The 20,378-nt window shown below is 45.0% G+C and overlaps 1 protein-coding gene across 5 annotated transcripts; it reads right to left on the bottom strand.

Moving 5' to 3' along the window:
* Positions 1 to 3,972: 3,972 nt before the first annotated feature.
* On the bottom strand, positions 3,973 to 19,277 carry Zfp82 (ZFP82 zinc finger protein). Of its 5 annotated transcripts, XM_085692632.2 has the most exons (6): positions 15,830 to 15,973; positions 15,142 to 15,261; positions 13,522 to 13,599; positions 10,917 to 11,043; positions 8,487 to 8,576; positions 3,973 to 5,465 (listed from the first exon to the last, which is right to left on the bottom strand). In XM_085692632.2, the coding sequence occupies exons 3-6, from the start codon at positions 13,528 to 13,530 to the stop codon at positions 4,081 to 4,083; spliced, it is 1,611 nt and encodes a 536-aa protein (XP_085548758.2). In that variant the 5' UTR covers positions 13,531 to 13,599; positions 15,142 to 15,261; positions 15,830 to 15,973; the 3' UTR covers positions 3,973 to 4,080. The 5 variants fall into 5 exon arrangements, with proteins under 5 accessions (XP_085548758.2, XP_048294939.3, XP_048294925.3 ...); XM_048438982.3 differs by lacking the exons at positions 15,142 to 15,261; positions 15,830 to 15,973 and adding an exon at positions 19,175 to 19,277; XM_048438968.3 differs by lacking the exon at positions 15,142 to 15,261 and having other exon boundaries at positions 15,830 to 15,978.
* Positions 19,278 to 20,378: the final 1,101 nt, after the last annotated feature.

Below are 20,378 nucleotides of genomic sequence, written 5' to 3'. Positions count from 1 at the left end.
TTGTGGTAAGGAATGTGATGGAGTTGGGAACCGTGGCGTGCATCTCCATGGTGACAGCCAGGGATGACCTGATTACTCTGGCCACCATGCTAGTGACACTTTCCTGCTCTGTACTCTGTGTGTTTTCCTCTCAGGATGAGTGTTTCCTCAAATGGGGACAGACTTCACAGGAGAGAGACAAGCAGGGACCTCTGGCTTCCCTGCTAGCAGCTCAATTAGTGGATGTACTCCGTGCCATACTGTGCACAATGAATGCTTTTCCCTTTTCAATTAAAATTGATCAGCATGACTAATAATAAAAGGCCCCCCGCTTTAAGGCTTCTCGGGATTAGCATTTGGCCTGTGTGGGATGCCACAACACAACCAGGGAGGTTCTTGTTCAGAGCCGCGCCAGGTTCTCCGGAAAAGCCCAAGCGTAGGATGAGGTTGCAGAGCTCTGACAGATGCGAATGCACTTGTGCATCCTTGCATGTCTCCATTGCTACCTGTGGCAGTGGCTCTCATCCCGAGAGCCAGTTAAACTCGGCCCATCACTACCGATCCCAAACAGATTTCTTTTGTATTTACTACAATAATTGTTCAGACACCAGGGGAGGTGACGATGAAGTGTATTCACAAACATATTAAAACTCCACTTTATTTTCCATTTTTTAATATATTTGAAGAAATTTTCTCTCTAGGTGGAGCCTCACCTCTCATTTTCTTCGTGGCTGAAGTCGTGAGCCAGGGCTAGAAGTTACTATGTTGCTTTTGTCAGTAGATTGAGTTAATTTCTCCCTACAAACAGAATGACAATAGACACAAATCTAGAAACTATAATGTGTTTCAAAAAAGCTTTGAAATTAGGAAGGGAAGAGCAAGCAATGAAATGAGCGTATTAGTCTGATTCATAATTTATGTGTAAAAATAGGCCCTTGAGAACAGCCCAGGCAAGTATTCTGGGCCATATGGTTCGACCTAGCATTGTGAGAACCTAAATGATAGTCCTTCTTTACTGTATGTTTTTTACTCTAATATGAACCTATAATTATGGTGTCAGAGAGAAAGACTCCCCTTAACAAACTTTGAGTCTTTTTTTTTTTTTGAAGAGGGTATATCATAGGGTATCAGCAACCTGAGCCTTCATGGGGAAGGTTATAACTTGCTGAGGAGTACACCTCAATAGTGAGATTCCATTTGTCAATTTCTTATTAATATACTTACTCATATATGTCTATGCTTTTGTTAAATAAACATCTGACACCCAATAAAGCTATGCTGGTTTCCATAATTAACTTGGAAAAGCCCTTTCTTGAGAAAGTTCAAAATGTATTCAAGTGTAGTATGAGACGGCTTGCTTGTTTCCAGCTGCCCAGACTCCTGAAATAACCACACAGAAACTGTATTAATTAAACCACTACTTGGCCCATTAGCTGTAGCTTCTTATTGGCTAACTCTTATATATTAATTTAGCCCATCTCTATTAATCTGTGTATCGCCACATGGCAGTAGCTTACTGGCAAAGTTTCATCATGTCACTCTTTGGCGGTAGCTCCATGGCTTATCTCAACTCCGCCTTCATTTCCCCAGCATTCGGCGGCTGTTCCATCTCCCTGGGGGACTCTGACATAGACATGACGGCGGTAAATGAGGGCCTTCAGCGATGCTTCCTCGGCCACGTCAATAGACAGAAAGGAGTAAGTCAACGAACGTATCCCCAAACCAATCATTTTTAGCTCCAAAGAAGCAAGCAGTTTTTTCTTCCTTCCTTTCTTTTTTTCTCTTTCTTTCTCTTTCTTTCTTTCTTTCTTTCTTTCTTTCTTCCTTCCTTCCTTCCTTTCTTTCATTCATTCTTTCTTTCCTTCCTTCTTTCTTTTCTTTCTTTCATTTTTTCTTTTTCTTTCTTTCTTTTTCTTTCCTTCTTTCTTTTTTTGGGGGGGCGGAGGTTGAGACAGGATTTCTCTGTGTAGCCCTGGCTGTCCTGGAACTCACTCTGTAGACCAGGCTGGTCTTCCAACAAAGAGATCCACCTGCCTCTGCCACCCGATTGCTGGAGTTAAAGATGTACAACACTGTGCCCAGCAACAATGGCCTTTTTTGTCACACAGTAACAAACACCTGCCACCATGCTAAGGTCCCTGTCCCTAAGTTTTGGTTATGGCCTGTCCTGCAAAGCAGAGCCACATCTGCAACAGGTGACGGAAAGGGAATTCTGTCGTGCTGCCTGAGATGCACTGATGCAGATAAAATGAAACCTGTTCTCCAGTTCTTTCGCTAATCAGGGAACACAGTATCCATGCCTGTTTGGCAACAGCATTTTCTTTATGAGTCATGAAGTACTAGCACTCTGTAAAACACACTTAGACATTTTGGGTAAATAAGCCCCAGTGACAGTACACACCTGTAACCCCAGCACTTGGCAGGGTAAGACCGAGAGTTCAAGGGCATCCTCAGCAATATGGTTAAGTTTGGAATTCACAATATCTTGCTTGATGTCCTCTCCCCGAAAAGGGAGGAGGATGGGAAGAGGATGAGAAAAACCAAACTAGGATAGAAGGTAATAAATACCTTCTGTATTAACTCCATATATATAATTCATATTCTATATTCATATAGAATTCATATTCATATAGAATTCATATATAAATTCATATTCCAACACTCCTTTGGCCACTGACAACTAGCATTTTCTACTAAAGACTTTTCATTAGCATTTGGTTGTTATGAAATGAGAGAATAACTATTTTATTCTTCATTCATCAACAATGCCCTAGTATGTTCCCTAAGTGATCAATTCATTTGATAAAAGAAAAACAAGACAGATGGAAAAGCTCTTCAACGACGACCATGGTGGTCAAGATAAAAGGACACAGGAGTCAGGATTAGGGGAGTCTCACTAGCTAAAACACTTGGTACATTAAAAAAAATGCTACAGTACAGTGATTTTTTAAAAATAGGAATTATACATTATTATGTTATCTTTATTAAATATTGACTGAGACTACAGAATGTAGGCTGTTCTATTATTACCAAGTTACAAAGAAGTTCATACTTTGAATATTGTAATGAGTGGATGGTGGAGCTATTCAGTGAGAGGCCCTGGGTTCAAACCTTAGTAGCACACCACCACCACCAAACACACACACACACTGGAAGTGATGATGTATACCTGTTAATGCCAGCAATCAAGAGACTGAGGTAGGAGGACTTGGAGTTCAAGGTCTGAGCTAGTCTGGGTTACACAGTAAGACTCCATAAAACAACAAAACCAAACATTTAACATGAATAAGATATCTAAGTTCAAGGAGGGATAAATGTTGGAAGGTGTTTCTACATTCATCACACCTGTAGTCTCATATGAATTCTCAAGAGTAAGTCACTATCATAAATTCAGTGGCTCTAAATAATGACCACTCTATTATTTTATGATTCTGTGGCCAGCTGACTCTTCTGTTATGCATGTTGTCAACTGAGGGCACTTAGTGAACTTCAGGTGGTGGCTGGTCTGGAAGATCCCAAATATTCCTAGCTGACATTTAGTATCATAGGGTCATATTCAGAATCCCAGCTTCAGCAAAGGCACAGCATGTCTGTGGTCTCAGGGCCTCTTCTCATGGTCCCTTCAGCCACATTTTCAAATACGACAGTTCAGGGCTTGAGAGAATATTCTGAGATGGAACAACCCTCATAATAAAGCATGGGCCCTGACAGTGGTACAGACATGCTTCTACTATGTTTTCCTGGGCAAACTGGCAGCTGCCCGTATTTCGGGAGGATGAGGATTGCACAGATTGAGGGAGTTTTGACAGTTTTATATCATTTCACAAGTGAAAAAGCCACAGCACAGGAGCTGAGCGTTTTAGTATAACTGAAATGATAGACTAGAGACACGTGTTATTTCCCTCGCATCTATTCATATGTAGGCTAACTAACTGGAGAAGAAGTGTGTTGAAGCATTACAGTTGGGAACAGACTGGAATACAACAGAACACATTAAGTTAACACATTCCTTTAATGGTCTAAAGCCTCGTATGCCAGGTGTGTTACATGTACGAGCAAAGGAGATCAGCTGTAACCGTCACAGAATGTCAGGAAGGCTGCTCAGACTTTGCTACACTTGGCACTGTGAATCTTCAGATGGTGGGTGAGGTGGGAGTGCTGTCTGAAGGCCTTCTTACACTCCTTACACTCGTATGGCTTCTCTCCAGAATGGATTCTCAGATGCTGGATAAGAGAAGAGTTGAGGCGAAAGGCCTTCCTACACTCCTTACACTCAAAGGGCTTCTCCCCGGTGTGGATGCTCTGGTGCAGAGTAAGTTTCTGGCGCAACCTAAAGGCCTTCCCACACTCCTTACAGGCGTAGGGCTTCTCGCCGGCGTGGATGCTCTGGTGCTGTGTGAGCTGCGAGAGCAGCCGGAAGGCCTTCCCACACTCTTTGCAGCCGTAGGGTTTCACACCGATATGAACGCTCTGGTGCGAGATGAGCTGGGAGTAGCGGCTAAACGCCTTCCAGCACTCCTTGCACTCATACGGCTTCTCGCCCGTGTGGATTCTGTGGTGGAGAATAAGATGATAACCCCGACTAAAGGTCTTCCCACATTCATTGCATTCATAGGGCTTCTCGCCAGTGTGGATCCTCTGATGCAGGGTCAGCTGCTGTCGAACTCTAAAGGCCTTCCCACAGTCCTTGCATTCATAGGGCTTCTCACCAGTGTGAAGCTTGTAGTGGACTCTAAGGCCGGAGCCACACAAAAAGTCTTTCCCGCATTCTTTACACTCGTAGAGTCTGTCAGCGATGTTCAGCTTCTGGTGCCGAGTAAGGTGTGCATACTGCCTGAAGGCCTTCCCACACTCCTTACACACATAGGGCTTCTCACCAGTGTGGATCCTCTGATGGAGGGTGAGCTGTCCTCGTACCCTGAAGGCCTTCCCACATTCCTTACACACGTAGGGCTTCTCACCGGCATGGAGTTTTTGATGAGCTCGAAGGTCTGGGCCATATATGAAGGCTTCCCCACACTCCTTACACTCATATAGCTTTTCAGCAGAATGAAGCCTCTGGTGTCTGGTGAGGTGTGCAGTCTGCCTAAAAGCCATCCCGCATTCCTTACATGTGTAGGGTTTCTCGCCAGTGTGGATTCTACGGTGGAAAGTAAGCTGCTGGCGGACTCTAAAGGTCTTCCCACATTCTTCACACTCATAGGGCTTCTCCACAAAATGGATTCTCTGACGTGGAGCAGCAGATGTTCGCTTCTGGTAGGAGGACATTTTTTCAGATGTGACTTTCACTTGTCTGAGATAGCCCTCCTGAGATCCCTCTTGGCTTTCATGTTTCCTTTTGGACTCCCATTCATTTTTTAAAATCAGGCCACTGTTCCCAGTTCTTCCCATTATCTTCCACTGGGATATCTTCCACTGGGATAAATTCACTTCATAAATGCTGTTTTCTGACGGTGACTGATTGATCTCATCCTTAGTTTTCAAATCTGCAAGAAAGCAGACACATGCTGTTTTCTTTTTCTCAAGAAATAAACTCTCTACAGTAGAAATAGAAAACAAAGAAGGTCATGTTCAATCAAACTCAAATTAGTGTCATATAATTTGGGGAGCAAAAGAGAATACTAGGAAAATGAGAACTTGTATAAGAAAAGGCAGTGGTAATGAAGCAAACATTTATTAGCACGGGTTCATGAACTGAGGTGTGGATCAGAGTCACTGGGTGGCTCATTACAAATATTGTTTAAACCTGGGTGTAGTGGCAAATGTCTTTAATCCCAATCTTTCTCCTATCTGGAAGGAAAGAGCTGAATCTATGTGAGTGAGAAGCCAGCCTAGTCTACACAGTGAGTTAGTTCCAGGACAGCCATACATAGTGTAAGAACCTGTCTCATAAAAACAAAAATGAACAAACAAAAACCCTCAATACTGCTTAAATACTACCAAAACCACTTGGATAAAACTATAATTTTTGTTCCCACTTATCATGTGTGTGTGTTTGTATATATGATGTGCATTTGTTTGTAGATACATGTTTTACATGTGTGTGGGCATGTGGAGGCCTGAGACTGATGGCTGGAATCATCCTCAATCTACCATGCATTTTATTCGTTGAGGCTGGGTCTTTCAGTCAAACCCAGAGCAGTCTTGCTAGCTAGCGTGCTCTAGGGCAGTGCTTCTCAACATGTGGGTCACAACCCCTTTGGAGGGATGTCACATCAGATATCCTGCATATCAGATATTTACATTACAACTCATAACAGCAAAATTACAACTATGAAGTAGCAACCAAATCACTTTATGGTTAGGGGAGAGCACAACACGAGGAGCTGTATTAAAGGGTCGCAGCACTAGGAAGGCTGAGGAGCACTGCCCTAGGAGATCCTGTCTGTGCCGTCCAAGTCTGGACTTAGCAGTGGATCTCCACACCTAACTGGCATTTACATATTTGGACACAAGCACTTTGACCACTGAGTCATCACCCCAGATCAGATCCCAATTTTTATTAAGTCTTTAGGCGCTGGAGAGATGGAGAGATGGTCCAGTGGTCAGGAGCTGGAGAGATGGCCCAGTGGTTAGGCGCTGGAGAGATGGCCCAGTGGTTAGGAGCTGGAGAGATGGTCCAGTGGTCAGGAGCACCGGCTGCTCCTGCAGAGTAATTTATTTACTTATTTTTTGTGAAGGTTTTGCCTCCATGATTCTTGTGCACTGTGCATATACAGAGGTCAGAGGCAGGTGTTGAATCCCCTGGCCCTGGAGTTAGAGATGTTTGTGATCCATCAGGTGGGCTATAGAAACTGAACCCAGGTCTTCTACAAGAGCAGCAGCCCTCTTAATCATGGAGCCATAGCTCCAGGTCCTCCACCTTATTTCTGGAGAGAGTCTCAGACCTAGAACTTCTCAGTTCACCTAGACTGGCCAGCCAATACTCCTGAGATTCTCTGTCTCCTTCCAGGCATCGAGAACACACACTGGCTTTTAAATAGATGCTAAGACTCTTCTAACTCAAGTCCTCCTGTTTGCACCAGAGCCGAGCTCTCTCACTCCACAGATCTCCACTACTGAGAGTTTTACATTCTTACACTGGTTACTGGCTTTCCTTCTCTGACTTTATACAAAGGCACTGGAGATGGACGCAGGGCCTCACACAACTGTAACAGCACGCTGTTCAAGCCTCACCTTTTCCTTACCTGGAACTCTTTAAAGTCGACACAATCTTGACTCCCTGCCTACTAAGTCATGAGCTCATAGCATCGTAGAGCTTGGCTCCTTTCTTTATCGTAATCACCACTTGTTCTAAGTGTGTCTTTGCCTCTAATTTCTCAGTTTACTACAGATGGTGAAAAATTTTCTTCATGCAGCTAAGCTTGCACAAGGCTCACGTGTAGTAATATTTCACTTGTATTTTAATAAGTAAAGCTTGCCTGAAGATTAGAACGCAAAACAGCCACCCTAGTCATCCATACAGGCCGGGCAGTGGTGGTGCATGCCTTTAGTCCCAGCAGTCACACTAGTGAGCCATAGAGGCTGGGCAGTGGTGGTGCAAGCCTTTAGTCCCAGCACTAGAGGGGACTATAAACTGGGATGAGACAGAACTCGCTTTCAGTCTGAAGATTTCATAGAGGTAAGAGCTCTCTAGTGGCTTAGTTCCTTTGCTTTTCTGATCTTCAGGTTGAACCCCAATATCTGTCTCTGAGTTTTTATTATTTGTGTACAGACAGGGAGTCACTCTTATGCCGCCCTCACTTTGCATCTGCGCTATGTCATTCTTTCCTTCCTTTCCTGTGGAACTTGAGGTTCGACTCAGGGCCTCACAACACTAGGCAATTCAAAAGGCTTCTTATGCTGGTCAATGGTGGTGCACACCTGTAATCTCAGCACTCAGGGCAGATGCACTCATGCAGGCGGATGTCTGTGAGTTCAAAGCCAGTCTGGTCTAGAGAGCGAGTTCCAGGACAGTCAAAGCTACACAGAGAAACCCTGACTCAAAAACAAACAAAACAGGCTTCTTATATTGTTATTTCGGCTGGGTTCTCTTCAGCGCCCGGTTCCTCTGTTGCAGAGCGAGTCACTGTGTCACAGCTTTGTTCACTCCTCCCCGCTCTAGTCCTCCGCTTCAATCCCTCGCTAGAGAGACCTTTCCGGATTTCCTGAGAATATCATGACTGCATTTCCTCACTGTGAAACAGAGCTATATCTTACTGAGATGCTTAGGAACTCTTATGGGATGGTGTACTTAGGTAACAGAGGCAAAAGCTCTCACACATATCTGAACGTGGAGGACTCACTGACAAGGTCATAATACCTGCCGACCAGAGGACAGCAAGCCAAGAGGAGAAATCAGATCCTATCAGGGATGACTGTGAGCCACCATGTGGTTGCTGGGAATTGAACTCAGGACCTCTGGAAGAGCAGCCAGTGCTCTTAACTTCTAAGCCATCTCTCCAGCCCTCACGCCTCTTTTTCAACTAGTTGAGTGTGTTCCCCAAGCCTGACAGACCCCCACTTACCTGAAAATTGTCTTTTCCTCACAACCTTCCAGGGCTCTTTCCCTTGCTCCAGCAAGGAAATCACATCTGGTTTAGAAATGAAGCATCCTACTTAGAAGAAAAGAAAAACAAGGTAATGAGAAAATAAAAAGAAAATTCAAAATTTCTTTGGTTCATTTTAGTGAAATTTGTTACAAAACATAGGTTACCATGACAACTGATAAAGTCCTTAAAGAAGGTAGGCTGGTTTAGAACATTCACATGAAGGTAACCCTTGTGATGCAATAGGCAAGCTACTCCTATGCTTAATTCTCTTTATCTGTAAAAACAACAGTAGGAGTGTCTACCAAGGGGCTGGAGAGATGGCTCAGTGGTTAAGAGCACACACTGCTCTTGCAGTGGGCCTGAGTTCAGTTCCCAGCACCCACAACTCACATCAGCCTGTACCCCAGCTCCAAGGGAACCTGCCACCCTCTTCTGGCCTCCTCAGGCACTGAATTCACAGGCACATACTAAAACACACAAACACATATGGAAAAATAAATCATTAAAAAAATTGTCTACTAGTCTGCAGCCATTACCCAGACACAGAGGAAGCAAGATGTGACTGCCTCGCTGAATAAGGTACCGAGCCACGTAGCTAACAAAGACAGGAATAATGGGCTAATATAAGATGTAAGAATTGGTTAATAAGAAAAGCCTGAGCTACTAGGCTAACTAGTTTACAATTTAAAAAAATTGTCTACTACAGCTGGGTGCAGTGGCTCATGCCTGTAATACCTGTACTTGAGTGGCTGAAGCAAGATGATGTTGAAATTGACTTTGAAGTCAGTCTGGGATACATAGAGAGAAGCTATTTTAATAATAATAATAATAATAAATGTCTATTTTATGGCAGAACCTAAGCACTACCTAGCTGAACTATGCATATTTCATTAGCTATTAATACTGTTACTTTACTGAGAGAAAAACAATTAGTTTCCCAAGACACATTTACTGCTATTTCTTTATTTCCCATTGTGTAGGTGTTTGTACATGTTTGTTGTGTTATGTGGGTGTGATGTGGGTATGCACTGGTTGGTGTGGATTTGTGCCTTTGTGCAGGTGTGTATACGTGTTTGTGCATACACTTGTGGAGACTAGAGATTGACATCAGTTGTCTTTCTTCAATAGCTCTCCGTCTTATTTAGTGTGTGTGTGTGTGTGTGTGTGTGTGTGTGTGTGAGAGAGAGAGAGAGAGAGAGAGAGAGAGAGAGAGAGAGAGAGAGAGAGAGAGAGAGAGAGATTCATGTGTAAGTGCAGGCATGACAATAACAAGGTGTGTGTGTGGTCAGAGTTTCAAGAGTTAGTCCTTCCTTCCCTGGATGAGGCAGGGCCTCTCTCATCTCTGCTAGGCTCCTCATGGGACTGGCTGCACCACCCAGGTCTCTCACCCTCCACATGTCTCCCTGCCTCGGACCCGCTGGCCCTCATGGCCCATGGGCCACTGGGGGGCTCCCTGCCTGGGACTGGCTGCTTTCATGGCCCAACCTGGTCTCAGGACCTGCTGCCCACTGCCCACTGCCACCACTCGGGGACCTGCAGGGTGGTCTCATGGCCCGCTGCCCACTGCCACTCGGGGACCTGTGGGGTGGTCTCATGGCCCGCTGTCCACTGCCACCACTGGGGGACCTGCGGAGTAGTCTCATGGCCGACTGCCCACTGCCACCACTGGGGGACCTGCAGCATTTCATTTAATCCATTACAGGTGGCCAGGACAGGAAAGCTCCATCTACAGACAGCCCACTCCTACAATTTGTCCTCCGACTTCCACATGTCACTGCACAGCTATGGCCCCTTCCCCATGTGCATAAACAAACAAACAAAAAAATCAAATAAATATTTTAAAAGCAAAATGTCTTGTTTGAGAGTGATAAGACTACATTGAAGTCTAGCCCCTGAGGTAGCTCACATCAGCTATCCCGCCACTCAGGAGGCTGAGGCTGGAGGGAGGTGGGAGTTACAAACCACCCTGCCCTACAATATGACCATGTCTCAAATAAGTAAATAAGAACTTTTAAGATGTTCTGCCATATAAAGGGCCCAAAGGTCATGTAAGCATGGGGAAAGCGAATGTACTGAATGAAAGTTCTCACTCCCCACTAAACGTTCCACTATCTCCTCAAAACAGAAAGCAACACAGGGGAGATGGCACAGGGCAAGGGCACTTGCTGCCAACCTGAGTCCATTCCCAGGACACACAGTGGAAGAAGAGATCCAACTTTCAATGTTGTCCTCTGACATCCACACACTTGCTACGGCATGTGCATGCCCCTCCCCCGTCATATACACAATAAACAAACAAATAAATGTAAAAGAAAAACAAATGTTTTCTTGGAAAGTTATTCTGGAAATTTCCAGAGAGAACGGATGTTAGCGCATACAATCAAAATGGCTAAGAGACAGGCTTACCCAGCGAGGCCACATTGCGGTAGTTCTCCATCATCACGTCTTTGTACAGATCCCTCTGCGCTAGGTCCAGGTACTCCCACTCCTCCCGAGAGAAGGCTATGGACACATCACTGAACATCACTGATACCTGAATGATAAAGCAGAAGACACAGTTAAAGCGGACAAAAATCATCTAAAGCCCAAAGAGAAGACATGCAAGAGATGCTGAGAGAAGTGGGCGTTTGTTGGTTCTGAGACAATTCTCCCTATGTACCCACTGTGTAGCCCAGACGGGCCTTATGGAGATCCAACTGCCTCTGCCTCCCACGTGTTGGTATTAAAAGTGTGGACCAGCACAGCTCAGAAGTGGGCCATTATAGGAAATAGGCTTGAGCTGGGAGACTACAACATGAAAATGAGGGTCCTGCAGCTGGGTGCTTATGTGTTCTAGGAGGGTCCTGCTGCTATTTTTCTCTTCCTCTTCTTCTCCCCCAACTTCCATCCCCTCCCTTGTTATGGACTGTCACTTTTGGCTGTTACATACTCTGACATACCTCAATAACCCAAACGTGTCTGGAAAGCAAAACCTGATCGAGCAGAACAATAAGAATGTGCTGGTTGTTTTTTGTCAGTTTAACACAAGCTACAATCATCTGGGAAGAGAACCTCAATTAAGAAACTGCCTCCATCACACTAGACTGTGGGCACATCTTCAAGACGCTCTCTTGATTGATATGGGAGTGCCCATTGTGGGTGGTACACCCTGGTCAGGTGGCTCTGGGTGTCAGGTGGTGGTGGTGTACACCTTTAATTACATCACTTGGGAGGCAGGGGCAGGTGGATCTCTGTGAGTTTGAGGCCAGCCTGATCCATAGAATGAGTACCAGGACAGCTATTATGCAGAGAAACTCCGCCACAAAAAAAAAAAAAAAAAAAAATAGAAGATAAAAGAAAAGAAAAAATAGCTGAGCAAGTCAAAAAGAACAGGCCAGTAAACAACATTCCTCCACAGTCTCTGCTTCAGTTCCTGCCTGCAGGTTCCTGTCCTGACTTCCTTCATGATGGACAATAAGCTGTAAGATGAAACACACAAACAAACAAATCCTTCCCTCCCTCCATGGCTTGTTAGTCATGGTGTTTACCATGGCAACAGAGATCTCCTAGGACAGATGTAACGGACACACTGCAGGCGGGGAGCCAAGAGTGGGAAACTAGCAGAGGGACAACAATAATCATAACAAGTGAGGCAGGACCATGAACGCAAGGCAACCTGGGCTACACAGCAATTACCTCGTGCGTGCGTGCGTGTGTGTGTATGCTCATGCATGCATGCATGTGGTAGTGAGAGGACAGCTTTATGGAGTCAGTTTTTGCCTTCCGCCTTTGTAGGTTACTGGAGTCAAATTCTCAGGTCACTGGGTTTCTATCACCCTGCAGCAAGGGCCTTTGGCCCACTGAGCCGCCTCACTGGCTCCATTTTTTTTGTTGTTGTTGTTGTTGTTCCATTTTAGAGGCAGAATCTCACACTGTAGCCCAGATCATCTGTGACTTGCAGCCATTCCACTGCCTCAACCTCCTGAGTGCTGGAGTTAAAGGTGTTAAAGATTAAAGGTGCCACTGTCCCTAGCTCCAATTTTGTCTTCAAGAAAAACCAGGGACTAGGGAAACTGCTCAGTGGATAATGAATGTGCTTACAACACACGCATGACGACCTGGGTTCAGATTCAAGCAACCACACAAAAGCTGAGAAATGGAGGTCACATGTGGTAATCCTAGCATTCCCTATCTTACTGCAAATGTAACACTGCTCCTGAGCTCTTGGGGCTCCAGTAAAGCTCCTAAATCTCCTGAAAGCAAGTTTCAGACACATCCCTGCCCAGCCCAAAACCCACAAGATCTCACCATATCTCAGTTGAAGCCAAACAACAGCATGCTTATTCGTTTGTTTGTTTATTGGTTTCTCAAGATAGGGTTTCTCTGTGTATCCCTTGCTGTCCTCTATAGACCAGGCTGACCCTAAACTCAAGAGACCCACCTGCCCCTGCCTCCTGAGTGCTGGGACTAAAGGTGTGCACTACCAATGCCCAGGAACAATGACAAACTTTATATAGTTAGAAAATTCAAGTCTAGAAAAGCTCAAGAGCCTTCCTATGATTAGTTAAATGGCCCCATCCTCTCTCAGCTCACAGATGCCGAAACGATTTGTTCAGTGAGCACATGAACGACTGGAAAAGACAACACCTTTGAAACAACCGGGAGGAAGGTCCTGGATGGGGTTCTCATAGTAAGCTTCACAATAAAGAAATGTTCCTATGTGTCTAGAGAGATGGCTCAGTTGTTAAGAGCGCTCACTGTTCTCACAGAGGACCTGGGTTAGGTTCCCAACACCTATATGATGGCTTAGAACTTTAACTGCAATTCCAGGGATCTGACACCTTCTTCTGGCCTCCCTGGATCCTGGCACTCATGTGGTACATATGTACATACATACATACACACACACACACTCATACATGGTGCATATATAAACACCCATACACATAAAAAGAAATTTCAAAAAGAGAGGTATTCACAGGACCTTAACATGACAGTGTTTCCAGAAAAAGAATATGAACAGTTAACTTACACGGGCCATGGTTTAGAAATTCAACAGTCTTCCTTGAAATGTATTTCTCAGAAGAAGCAGAGTCCACAGGGGCCAGAGCTGGGGGAGGAAAGCAAGTCGGTGAGATGAGGTAGGCCTCAGAAGTCCCCAGACGAGCTCTCCAGCTAGGGCCACAACACCTTACCCAGTCTCCTGCAAGGTTTCCAACACACACCTGGAGTCACCAGACGTAAGAAAGAAAATCCAAGTACCAAGACTGGCAGTCAAGACCCTGGGAGACGGTTCTGAGCCTGTCCACAGCCATGACCCTGGGAGACTGTTCTCAGCCTGCCTGGCAGCCATGACCCTGGGAGATTGTTCTCAGCCTGCCAGGCAGCCATAACACTGGGAGACTGTTGTCAACCTGCCCACAGCTAAGCCTACTTCCTCCTGTCTCCACCTGCAGAGAAGACAGGCACGCACCACCATCCCTAATTTTTGATGTTTCATACATTATACTGTATCCTCAGGATTGTATTTAGTATAATATCCTATTCATGTAATAGATCAGAAACAATGAAAGAAATGAAATCAGACTTGTAGAAACTGAAAGTTGGGATGTGGCATCGCTACATATGGAATCCTCACTCACACCACAATGCTGGGCTCATCCAGTCCGAGCCCTAGCTTGTGAAACCCAGAATTCCCTACTCCAGCGACAGAGACCCAGCACTCATGGTTCACTAGAAAATGGAAATAATATCAAACTACCAGAATATAAAATTTCACTCTACCAGTATCAACACTCGCATTCTGAAGAATATGAGGAAACGAGCATTCTAACCAGCAAGCCAAAGACAGAATTTTAAAAAAATGTACAAGCAGCATTTAATCCATACAAACCCTCTGACTCAGAAATTCTACTCTGAGGACTAAAGAAAACAATTTATAGTATATATGGTCATCAAAGATGTACATCAAAACATGCTGACAAGATGGCTCAGCTGCTAACGATACTTGCCACCAAGATGGATGATGACTTAAGTTTGATCCCTAGTGCTCACACTAGAAAAAGAGAATGACTCCCACAAGTTGTCTCCTGACCTCTACACACATTCTATGGTATGCACACACAAACACACATTCACACATATAAATAAATAAATAAGGGGCTACATTGAAATACATTGTCCATACAGAAAAATAGGCTGTAAAAAATCCTTCAATAAGAAAGAGACTACATAAGGAATACTGACTGCATCTATAGGATAAAAAGAAATCTGTCGTTTTAAAATGATCCATATCAGCTGGGCAGTGGTGGCACACATCTTTAATAACACTCGCACCCGGGAGGCAGCGGCAGGTGGATCTCTGTGAGTGCAAGGCCAGCCTGGTCTACAGAGTGAGTGCCAGGACAGCCAGGGCTAAGAGAAACCCTGTCTCAAAAAACTTAAGTAAATAAATAAACTACTAGTTATAAAAATAAAGGTTTTCCTTTGAGGGAAGTTTTAAGTATTAAGCATTGGAAAATGGATCTGTGCATACAGACATATAGTGTAAGGAGTCGGGCCCTGTTTCCAAGAAATAGACGTTCTTATCCAATAAAATATAAAAATGTGTTTCACGGATCAAAGAGGTGACATCCAATTCCCTTAACCTTACCTTAAAACAGGCAACAGCAATGTATTTCTTTCATTCTTGTGAGTGCCTTAAAAGACTTCAGCAGGACTAGGGTAGGTGAGAATCTTTAATACCCAAACTTTTCTCCGAGCCTTGTCCAGCCTGATCAGATCAAAGCACAGAACACAACCAGTCCTGTCACTCCCATCTGTCACTTACACACAGGAGGAGAGAGAACTGTCGTCCTTTCCTGATATCTCAGAAGGGTCAGTGTGGCGAATGGCCAGGGTTGGAACCCCACACAGCCTGCTCCGTGTGTTCTGTGTCCGAGTTTGTGTGATACATTGGGGGCAACCCCAGGGAGCCAGCGAGGGTGGGGGGTATCGTTCAGATCTACCATTCTTTTCCCACGATCCGGAGCGCTTTGCTTTGTTTGCTGCGAGTCTTTTGTGTGGCGCCCAGGTGAGTGGCTGGGGACCATTCAACTCGGGGACTGACGTGCTACACCGCAGAGGACCCTGGGGTCAGAATCGCCCACTCCACAGCCTCCGCAACCTCGCTCACATAAGCCGCCCTGCATCCCATTCACTCACACAAATGCCATCACGGGTGCGGTCTCCTGGCCGCCGCCCTCAGCCGGGTGCTATCCTGCCACGCCCAGCAGGTACAGCCCGCCTGTCGTCCCCACGCAACCAGCGACCAAGCCAAGTCCGTCCCTGTGCCCTCTTACCCCGCTGTCCACAGAGCTTTCACTAACTAAGTCCAGGGAACCAGGACCCAGACGCCAGCTCTACTCAGCCGCCCCGCCCCACGTCGCCGAGGTGACGCCTGCTCGCTAGAGCCCAGGCCAGCGACCGTCTCCAGACCCCGAGGGCCTAAAGCGGGCGCAGGGGCTGCTGGGAGGGACAGCCGCTCGCACCCAGTGCGCAAGCGCTAAGCGTGCCAGGGAGTCCCAAGGCTGCACGCACTGAGACCTTTGTTGGGGTCGCGGGACTATGGGAGGAGCGGGAACCTCAGCTTTTTATTTGAGGAAAATAAAAATTTCCTGGTTTCCTCCTGGGAAGATGTGTTATTTGATAGAAGCATAGGCTTATTGTGGAGATGACTGCAAATGAACGTGTTTTAGAATAAGATTTTAAAGAAAATGCCTGTCATGTAGTAGTTTGCTTCTGCCCCGGATCCTTGAAGATTTTTTAAAAGATTTGTTCTATGTGTATGGCTGTTTTGCCGAATGTATGCACGTGCACCGCCTGCGTACCTGGTGCCCAGGGAGGTCACCATGGATGCTTGTGAGCCACCCTGTGGGTGCTGGGAACAGAAACGCAGGTCCACTGCAAGAGCATTAACTTTTCCTAGGCTCTAAGGAGGGCCTTGTCCCGAAGATTTGAGTAACTCTAGACTAAGAGAAAATAAGATAAATAAGAGGCATTATGGCTAGAGCAGACAGCCCAGGATCAAGGAATCAGGAAGATGTCTTCCTTTCTTTCAATTTCTCTGTCCTTGAACTCACTTTGTAGACTAGACTGGCCTTAAACTCACAGATCACCTGTTTCTGCCTCCTGAGGACTGTGGTTAAAGGTGTGCATCACCACCGCCCAGCTTTTTTATTTTTTATGTGCATTGATATTTTGCCTGCATGTATGTCTGGGTGAGAGTGTAGAATTTCCTGTAATTGGAGTTACAGACAGTTGTGAACTGCCATGTGGGTGCTGGGAATTGAACTTGGGTCCTCTGGAAGGGCAGTCAGCGCTTTTAACCACTGAGCCATCTCTCCAGCCCAATACCTTTATCTCTTGATCAGGGACTTTTTTTCTTTCTTAAAGCGAAACAAGAAACTAAGGCAACATAAGTGTACTCTGATAATTCAAATTTTTTTTTTGTTTTTTGAGACAGGGTTTCTCTGTGTTAGCTTTGGAGCCTGTCCTGGCACTCACTCTGTAGACCAGGCTGGCCTTGAACTCACAGAGATCCACTGCCTCTGTCTCCCAAGTGTTGGGATTAAATGTGTGCACCACCCCCGCCCAGCAACACCATAAATCTCAACTAACTTAATCTTAATGAAATTTTGGGGTAGGAGTATAATCATTCCCATTTGATAGTATCCACTAAAAAACTCTAAAACAATGAAGGGTCATAATCCCAGCACTTGGGAGGCAGTGGTAGGTAGATCTCTGAGTTCAAGGCAAGTATGGGCTACAGAGAGCTACAGTGATGTTGGAAGTCCTTCTGTATGTGTGTTGGTTTTATTGGTTAATGAATAAAGAAGCTACTTGGGTCTACCGCAGGGCAGAATAGAGCTAGGCAGGGAAAACTAAACTGAATGCTGGGAGAAAGAATGTAGAGTCAGAGAGAAGCCATATATAATCACCAGAGGAGAAAGATGAGAGTCGTCAGGCAGGCCACAAGTGTCATGGTAAAATATAAAATAATAGAAATGGGTTAATTGAAGATGTAAGAGCTTGCTAGGAATACACTAGAGTCATTGGCCAAGCAGAGTTGTAATTAATACAGTTTCTGTGTGAATATTTTGGGTTAGGGCAGTTGGGAACAAATGAACAGCCTCCACCAACGTTACAGGACAGTTAGGACTCCATAAGGAAAACCTGTCTCAAAAAATAAAAACAAACAAAAAAGCACAACCAAAAGCCCAAAGGGTCCTAGCTGAGCAACTGCCTGTAATCTCAGCACTTAGGCAGAAATACTGAGTTTGAAGCCAGACAAGGGGGGCATAAGGAGACCCTATCTCAACAAACAAACCAACCCACCTGCCAAATAGATAGCTCAAGATGTGCAAACTGATTCATGCCTTTAGTACCAGCTACTCTGGAGGCAGAGATGCAAAGATCAATTAAGGCCAAGAGCTTGAAACCAGCCAGTTGACAACATGAGGCCTGAGATTAAAAGTGTTTGCTGTCAAGCTCAAGGACCTGAGTTCAATCCCCAGTACTCACATTCTGGAAGAGAACCAACTCCTAAAGTTATGCTTTGACTTCCATACATGTAAGGTGCTATAGCACATACAAACATGCATGAAATAGAATCCTGATCTGAAACAGAAAATTTGTCATCTAATTAAACAATCGATTATGACTACTCTTTGGGAAATGGGTGCAGGCTACAGACAAAGGGTGTCTTACTAATGTTTAAATCTTCCATAAGGAAAACACAGTCTTATTTCTACAGATAAAATTAGAGCATTTAAGCCAGGGAGAGGGCTCAATGGAGCTTGCTGTTCATTCCCTGGGAACCAGATAGTGGAGGTCAAAACTCGCCCATGACCTTCACAGCAAGGCTGTGGCACACAAACTAAAACTGAGGAAATAAAATGTGGGACCAGGCACAGCGGCACAGGCCTTCAATCCAGTTCTAGGGGATTCAGTGCCCTCTTCTGATCTCCTGGGCCACCATTCAGGGGTACACACACATACACGAAGACACTCATATACATAAAACAAAGAAGTGCCAGGGAGAATGCCCATTGGGGGCATGTATTTTAGCCCCATGTATATATGACAGAGCACCAACAACGGCCACTGGGAGGCACTTGAAGTGGCTTATCGGAAGCACAGTGAAACATTGCCAAAGTCAGAGTCCTGTGATTGCTAAGATTTTTGATTTTTCAGGACAGTTTCTCTATGTAGTCCTGGCTGTCCTAGAACTTACTCTGTAGACTAGGCTGGCCTCTGCCTCCCATGTGCCACCATGAAGGGCCACTAACCTTGATTGTCAACTTGAGATTTAGAATCACAAGATATCTCTGGGAGTCTGAGAATAAAATATTTCCAGACTGCTATGGGGCAATAATCTTTTATCCTGTCACATGTATTATTTTTAATAAACACTGATTGGCCAGTAGCCAGGCAGAAAGTAGAGGCAGAGCGACCAGGAGAATTCTGAGAAGAGGAAAGAGACAGTCTGCAGTCATCACCCAGATGTCGAGGACACAGATGAGAACGCCTCGCTGATGAAAGGTACCAAGCCATGTGGCTAACACAGACAAGAATTATGAGTTAAGAAGTAAGAATTAATTAATAAGAAACCTGAGCTAATAGGCCAACTACTTTATATGACTTACGTAGGCCTCTGTGTGTTTCTTTGGGACTGAACGACGGCAGGACCAGGCGGGACAGAAACCTCGGTCAATACCAGTTTTAACTCAAGTAGAAAGACACACCCTGAAATAAAAGAAATGGTATGCAGGTGTTGGGGGAAGACCTGTGGGTTGGAGATGGTTCAATACTTAAGAGCACTTGCTATTCTTACAGAGGACCAAGGTTGTTCCCAACACCCACATGGGGGCTCACAATCATTCATAAGCACAAGTAGTGTACATACACAGGCAGGAAAAACACTCATACACATAAATCTAAAAAATTGCTTAAAGCAAGCTAAGCACTTGCATTCATTTTTCCATTTCCTAACTGCAGACTCAGTGTGACCAGTAGCCTCGCAAACCTCTTTGTCATTCCTGTCCTGCCAAACTGTGAGCCACACTGACAACAGGACAGAAAGGTAGGGAACCTTGGGGGCACAGAATAAAAGGCTTGAAGAGGAGTGAAACCTACTCCAGAGACACTGATCTGCTTTCTTACTTTTAAAGAGATTTATTTATTATGTATATGGTGTTGTCTGCATGTATGCCTGCATGCCAGAGAAGAGCACCAAATCTCATTACAGATGGTTGTGAGCCACCATGTGGTTGTTGGGAATTGAACTCAGGCTCTCTGGAAGAGCAGCCAGTGCTCTTAATTGCTGAACCATCTCTCCAGACCCTGATGTGCTTTTAGCACTCACAAAGGCAGACTTCAAACTCCACTGAGAAGGATCTAACAACCCATAAAAATATGTGCTTTCCAAAAGACTTGTCAAAATCAGCAAATAAACTGCTTTCGGGCCAAGAGATGGCTCAGCGGTTACGAGCACCGGCTACTCTAAACGACCATTTGGAAACTGTTTCAGGGGCTCCAATGCTTTCTTCAGGCCTCAAGGGCACCAGGGACACAGTTGGTGCACACATACATATGTGCACCATATGTACCAGGCACACAAAATAAAATCAACTAATAAAACTAAAAATAAAGAAGACTGCTCTGCCTTAGTGTCAGATACTTTTCCAGAAGCCGTCTCCATCAAGGACGTCAGCAGCAACAAGGCTGTGTTCACTTGGGTTATAAATGAGGTATAACCTCATGTTCCTAGCACTTTCTTCCATATTTAAATGATTCTCCTCATAAGCTACCATACAACTCCATTTACTGAGGAAGATTCTTTTGTCTTGT

Source organism: Myodes glareolus, chromosome 1 (assembly GCF_982192425.1).
Source record: "Myodes glareolus chromosome 1, mMyoGla1.1, whole genome shotgun sequence".
In the NCBI taxonomy this organism is placed as follows: Eukaryota; Metazoa; Chordata; class Mammalia; order Rodentia; family Cricetidae; genus Myodes; species Myodes glareolus.
Note: the sequence above shows the minus strand (reverse complement) of the source record. Positions and strands in the feature narration are given on the sequence as shown.